This window comes from Cricetulus griseus (assembly GCF_003668045.3).
Source record: "Cricetulus griseus strain 17A/GY chromosome 1 unlocalized genomic scaffold, alternate assembly CriGri-PICRH-1.0 chr1_0, whole genome shotgun sequence".
Classification (NCBI taxonomy): domain Eukaryota; kingdom Metazoa; phylum Chordata; class Mammalia; order Rodentia; family Cricetidae; genus Cricetulus; species Cricetulus griseus.
The window spans coordinates 129,862,586-129,868,851 of NW_023276806.1; the positions used below are offsets into that span (position 1 = coordinate 129,862,586).

The 6,266-nt window shown below is 44.2% G+C and overlaps 1 protein-coding gene across 2 annotated transcripts; it reads left to right on the forward strand.

Moving 5' to 3' along the window:
• The first annotated feature begins 551 nt into the window (after positions 1-551).
• On the forward strand, positions 552-5,297 carry LOC100762147 (17-beta-hydroxysteroid dehydrogenase type 6). Of its 2 annotated transcripts, none has more exons than XM_035451933.1 (4): positions 552-864; positions 2,059-2,317; positions 3,531-3,698; positions 4,807-5,297. In XM_035451933.1, exons 1-4 carry the CDS (start codon positions 552-554, stop codon positions 5,015-5,017), a joined length of 951 nt encoding a protein of 316 aa, XP_035307824.1. In that variant the 3' UTR covers positions 5,018-5,297. The 2 variants fall into 2 exon arrangements, with proteins under 2 accessions (XP_035307824.1, XP_035307823.1); XM_035451932.1 differs by having other exon boundaries at positions 3,531-3,694; positions 4,800-5,297.
• Positions 5,298-6,266: the final 969 nt, after the last annotated feature.

Below are 6,266 nucleotides of genomic sequence, written 5' to 3' on the forward strand. Positions count from 1 at the left end.
ATGTCTGTGCTCCATGTGATGCCGGTGCTCTCAGAGAACAGAAGGGGGAGTTGGATCGGATCCCTAGGACTGGGTTACAAATGATTGTGGGCTGACATGTGGGTGCTGGGAATTAAATCTGGGTACACTGGAAGAGTATCAGTACCTTAACAGCTGAGCCACCTCTCCAGCCTCTCTCCCATGCTTTGTTTTGTTTTGTTTTGTTTTGTTTTTTGAGACAAATCTAGGAGTCTTTCTTGGCAGCACACATAACTTTTCTTCTTCTCAGACAGTGTCTCACATAGCCAAGGATAGCTTAAAGCTTGACATATAGCTAATGTTCTGGCCTCCACCTTCCTGATACTGGAACCATAGGCATATGCCTCAACACCTGGCATTGGGCATATAACTTCTGTTAAGATATCTGTTGCACTGCACTGCATTCTCTCTGTTTTTCTTACTGGCAATCAAGCCCGGGGCTGGTGAAAGCACTCTTCTGCTAAACTGTATATATCCAAAGCTATTTGCGTGACAAAATCTATTCTCTTTCCATTCAAGGACATTCCACCAAAATGTGGTTCTACCTGGTGACCCTTGTGGGCCTTTATCACCTTCTGCGCTGGTACCGTGAGAGGCAGGTGGTGAGCCATCTCCAAGACAAGTATGTCTTCATCACGGGCTGTGACTCGGGCTTTGGGAACCTGCTGGCCAGACAGCTGGACAGGAGAGGCATGAGGGTGCTGGCTGCATGTCTGACGGAGAAGGGGGCCGAGGAGCTGAAGAGCAAGACATCAGACAGGCTGGAGACAGTGATCCTTGATGTCACCAAGACAGAGAGTATTGTGGCAGCCACTCAGTGGACGAAGGAACGAGTTGGGAACAGAGGTACAAAGAAATCTTTTCACTTTTAATTTGCTTAGGCAAGAATATTCAAAGTTTATAGTGTAGACATGCCAAAAACAGGTTTCAAAACACTTTGTCACTTGAAGAACTGTCATTTTTCTTTTTCCCTTTAAAAAAATTCAATATAGTGATTTTTAATCTATTTTCATTTTAAAATTCATTCTTTGATCATTTCATGCAGTATATATTTTTCATATTATTTTCTGACCTCAACTCCTTCCAGACCCTCCCCCAAACCAATTTCATGTTCTTTCTCTCTCCTATGAATAAAAACAAAAGGAAATGGCCACTAAAAAAACAAGGAGCCTAGTCTATGCTGCCTAACTGCTCCAGTGTACGGGTCCTGCCCTAGAAGGTGTTGCTATTCCTAGTGCCATTCTCCTGAAGAAAACTGATGAGCCTCTCACAGGACTTACCATTGTTAATAGCATCTGGGTTAGCGGGTAGGATCTTGTGCCCATCTTCCCCTCTATTGTGCAGAGATCTGTTCAGCTTGAGCTTGTGATGGTCTTGTGCGTGCTGTCACAATCTCTGCCTTTAAAAAGCTATTTATTAAAAAGTTGTTTACTGGGCTGTAGTGGTGCATACCCTTAATCTCAGAACTCAGGAGGCAGAGGCAGGGGATCTGTGAGTTTGAGGCCAGCCTGGTCTACAGAGCAAGTTCCAGGGTTACACAGAAGAAAGCCTGTCTGGAACCTCCCCATATACATATGTATATATTATTTGTTATTAGTGTATGGGGCATGCTCATGCCATGGTGTGCATGTGGGGATTAGAGAACTACTTTATGGCACTTATTCTCTCCTTCCATATTTACATGGGTTCCAGGGATAAAACTCAGGGCATCAGGGCTTGCTTGGCAAGCATTTCACCTACTGAGCTGTTATCAGCCCAAGGATGATATATATATATATATATTATATATATATATATATATATATATATATATATAAAATTTCCAGACATGGTAGTTCACAGTTATAGTCACAGCACTTGGGAGGTTGAAGGAGCATTAGTTGTAGGTCAGCCTGGGCAATGGAAGGAGATCTTGTCTCAATTCTATTTTTCTTTGATCTAGCATTTTTAGTTGTTTATTAGCAGGAGAACTGGCCAACATAAGTCCTTGTTATTTCTATCAGAAATCTAAGTCTTGCTTTACACATTCTGTCCTTTTAGGACTCTGGGGTTTGGTTAACAATGCAGCTGTTCCCCCAGCACTTTCCTACCTCGAGTGGTTGCAACCTGAGGACTCCATGGCTGTCTTTCAAGTGAATTTCATTGGTTTGGCCCAGGTGACTCTGAGCATGCTTCCCTTGGTGAAGAAGGCTCGGGGCAGGATTGTCAATATCTCCAGTGTTTTGGGGAGACTCGCTTTTTCTGGAGGATTCTACAGTTGTTCCAAGTATGGAGTTGAAGCATTTTCAGATATACTAAGGTAACTAACCCTACTACAATAAAATCAAATGTCCCGAATATTTCACTGCTGCGGACATTTAACTTTGTCCTTTCCCAGAGTACCTGTTTCATTACTCTCCATATCTTTTCTGTGGTTGTTTGACACAGTGTCTCACTCTGTAACCCATTCTGGCCTGGATCTCACTATATAGGTCTTGTTGGCCTCAAGCTAAAGCCCTTCTCCCATCTTGGCTTCCTACATGCTGAGATTGTAGACATGAGTCACTTAAAATCCTTTGTTGCCGTTTTGAATCAGGGACATAGGTAGCCTTGGCTGGCCTCTACCTTGCTTTCAGGTAGCTGAGGGCTTGTTTTGAACTCCTGAGCATCCTACTCTAACTTTCCCGATGGTGGGGGGTTACAGGTGTGTGCTATCATCTAGCTTCTAGTTTCTCTGAATGTAGGTGTGGGCACCGTGTCCATTTCTGTGCTTGTAGAGATCAGGAGACTGTGTCAGATGCCCTGGGACTTGAGTTATGGCCGGTTGTGAGTTGCCATATGGGTGCTGGGAAGCAAATCTTGGTCCTCTGGAAGAGCAGCAAGTGCTTTTGTTCAAAGAGCCACTTAGGGGCTGGTGAGATGGTTCAGTGGACAAAGTCACATGCTGCAGAGCCTGATGACCTGAATGAATTTCATCCTTGCACACATGCATGCAGGAGGGAGAGAACTGACTCTTGCCAACCGGACTCTGTCCTCCAACAGGTACAATGTGGTAAACACACACAAAGAGAATAGAATAAAACCTAAACAAGCAAAAGAACAGATCAATTATCAGATTAATGGTTATAGGGGCTGGTGTAATCCTGTTCTAATTATTGAATGTTTAAATTATTATTTTTCCCATTTCTCTGTCCTTTATTTTATGCTGTGAGACAGGGTCTCACTATGAAGTCATAGCTGGTCTGGAACTCACTCTGTAGACCAGGCTTGCCTCAAACTCACAGGGATCCACCTGCCTCTGCCTCCTGAGTGCTGGGATTCAAGGAATTATACTACATTTGGCTCTCCATCCTTTAAAATCTTCATTATCTGCAGTAAAGCTATTGTTGTGTGTGTGTGTGTGTGTGTGTGTGTGTGTGTGTGTGTGTGAGAGAGAGAGAGAGAGAGAGAGAGAGAGAGAGAGAGAGAGAGAGAAAGCACAGAAATAGGGGTTATTTTCATCTAAGGCAGTGAATTCATTACCTTTGTTTCAGGCGTGAGATTCAAGGTTTTGGGGTGAAAGTCAGCATTATTGAACCTGGGAACTTTAAAACCAGGATGACAGACATAGAGCTAAACATTGAAAGAATCAAGAAAAACTGGGAAGCAGCACCTGAGCACGTCAAGGAATCCTACGGACAGCAGTTCTTCGACCATTGTAAGTTAGTGTGTGTGTGTGTGTGTGTGTGTGTGTGTGTGTGTGTGTGTGTATGTGTGTATGTGTGTGTCGTCATGTGGTGATCAATTCCAGGGCCATGTGTGTTCTAGGCAAGAACTCCACCACTGAACCACATGCCCATCCTACAAAGTTTATTTTAAAAATGCAGAAAATGGTATAGAGTTCAAATGTGGTGATGATCACACAACACTGAACACACTAAAAACCCATGGTTTGTACACTTTAAACTGGCTAGATTTTATGATATATAAGTTATAACTCAACTAAAACACAAATTTACAGTTGAAGGCCAGCAATATAGCTTAGCTGCTAATGGTGTTTGCTACATAAGCCTGAAGACCTGAGTTCAATCATCACAACCATTATAAAGGTGTAGGATAGAACAAACCCCACAAGGCTGTCCTCCGACCCCCACACATGCTATGTGTCAAGGGCAGACATATAAATATACACACAATGAATAATAAAATTTACAATTGAGAAGAAAACTCATGTACTTATGTTGAACCAGTCATGGAGTTGAGTTTTGAAACTAAAATTTACTGCTGGGTGGTGGTGGCACACACCTTTAATCCCAGCACTTGAGAGGCAGAGGCAGGTGGATCTCTGTGAGGCCAGCCTGCTCTACAGAGGGAGTTCCAAGACAGCCCAGCTACACAGAGAAACCCTGTCTCGAAAATAAATAAAATTAATTAAAACAAAATTTACTAAGGTTGGGTGTGTTGGTACACACCTTGAATCCCAGCATTTGGGAGGCAGAGGCAGGCAGATTATCTGTGAGTTTGAGGTCAACTTGTTCTACAGTGATAGTTACAGGACATCCAGGGCTACACAGAGAGACCCTGACTCCACACAAACAAACAAACAAACAAACTCTAAAATGAAATTTTCCAGAATTACATAAAAGCAAAGGCTTGGTCTTTATTTATGTGGCTAATGATTAGAGTATCAGGAAGCACAGGTCTGCTCGGGAATCCTGGTCCCCACAGAAATTAACTGTCACTAGACTTCTGTGAGCACACACAACGAAACCTCCAAACCACCCAGAGGAGAGACTGCTGACCTCCTTCCTCTGCTTTTGCAGTTTGCAGAGTCACCAAAGAAAACTTGATGAAGCGCTCTACCGACCTGAGCCTCGTCACCAACTGCATGGAGCACGCGCTGACCTCTGCATATCCACGCACCCGATACCCTGCTGGCTGGGATGCCTGGCTTCTCATTATCCCTCTATCTTATTTGCCTACGTCACTGGTGGACTACATACTGACCAGATCTCGGCCCAAGCCAGCTCAGGCAGTCTGAAGACTCTTGGGATGAAGGGATCATTTGTGTCTCGGTGATTGTTCCTTTGAACCCAAGCTATCTGCGCCGATAAGCTTTCTTGCATCAACCATCTATCTGGTCCTTCTTTTCCTTTCCTCTCCACCCCCACAGACACTGGGTCTCACTCTTTAACCCTGGCTGGCCTCGAACTCAGAGATCTGCCTGCCTCACTCTTAGCCAAGATGTTCACACTATAGGTATATCAAATTTACTACTATTTTAATCATTTTCACCCCGAGAATATTAACATATGTGTCGTTCTTTCTCATCCTATTAAACAGCCGTATAAGAACAATTTAATCTGTTTTTTTCTTATGTACTTGTTTATGTCTGCGTTTGGGTATGTGCATGGGTGTAGCGGCATCTTGCCTGTGAACCTGTAACCGTGGCCATACCCTTTGGACGTCATTTCAGGTGCAGAATGAGCCGTTTAAGGGAGAGGAGTTGGGGACAGAACCCCTCTTGGGACACGGAGAGCATCGAAGAGGCGGGGTCTGCATTCTTCAAGCAGGGACACCGCGACAGTTACTTACTGTTACCTGCGTAAAAAACCTATTTATCATTTATCTTGAGTCTGGTGAACTCATTTAAACCTTGCCTTCACATGGAAGTGCATGCGTCCTAAGACGTCAAAGGTGACAGAATACAGTTGTGAGCCTCCCTATGTGGGTGCTGGGAACTGAACCTGCAAGGGAGAGGAGCTGGGGGTGGAACCCCCCCCCCCTTGGGACACAGAGAGCATCAGAGAGGCAGGGTCTGCATTCTTCAAGCAGGGATACCACGACAGCTTTTAACAACTGAGCCATCACTCCAGCCCCCAGATGAGCCTCTTTTTTATTTGTTTGTGTGTTTCTGTTTTATCAAGACAGGTTTCTCTGTGTAGCCCTGGCTGTCCTGGAGCTTGCTAAATATAGACTAAGATGGTCCCAAACTCAGAGAGATTCAACTTCCTCTGCTTCTTGACTGCCAGGATTACAGGTGAATACCATCATGCTGATAGTAACATATTTAAACATTTCCTTGGATTTAATTGCTGCATTGCTCTAATATTTTTTTTTGGGGGGGGGACCGTGTTTCAAGACAGGGTTTCTCTGTGTGTAGCCCTGGCTGTCCTGGAACTCTGTTTGTAGACCAGGCTGGTCTAGAGCTCAGAGATCCACCTGCCTCTGCCTCTGCCTCTCCAGTGCTAGGATTAAAGGTATGTGTCACTATGCCTGTCAGTTTTAAG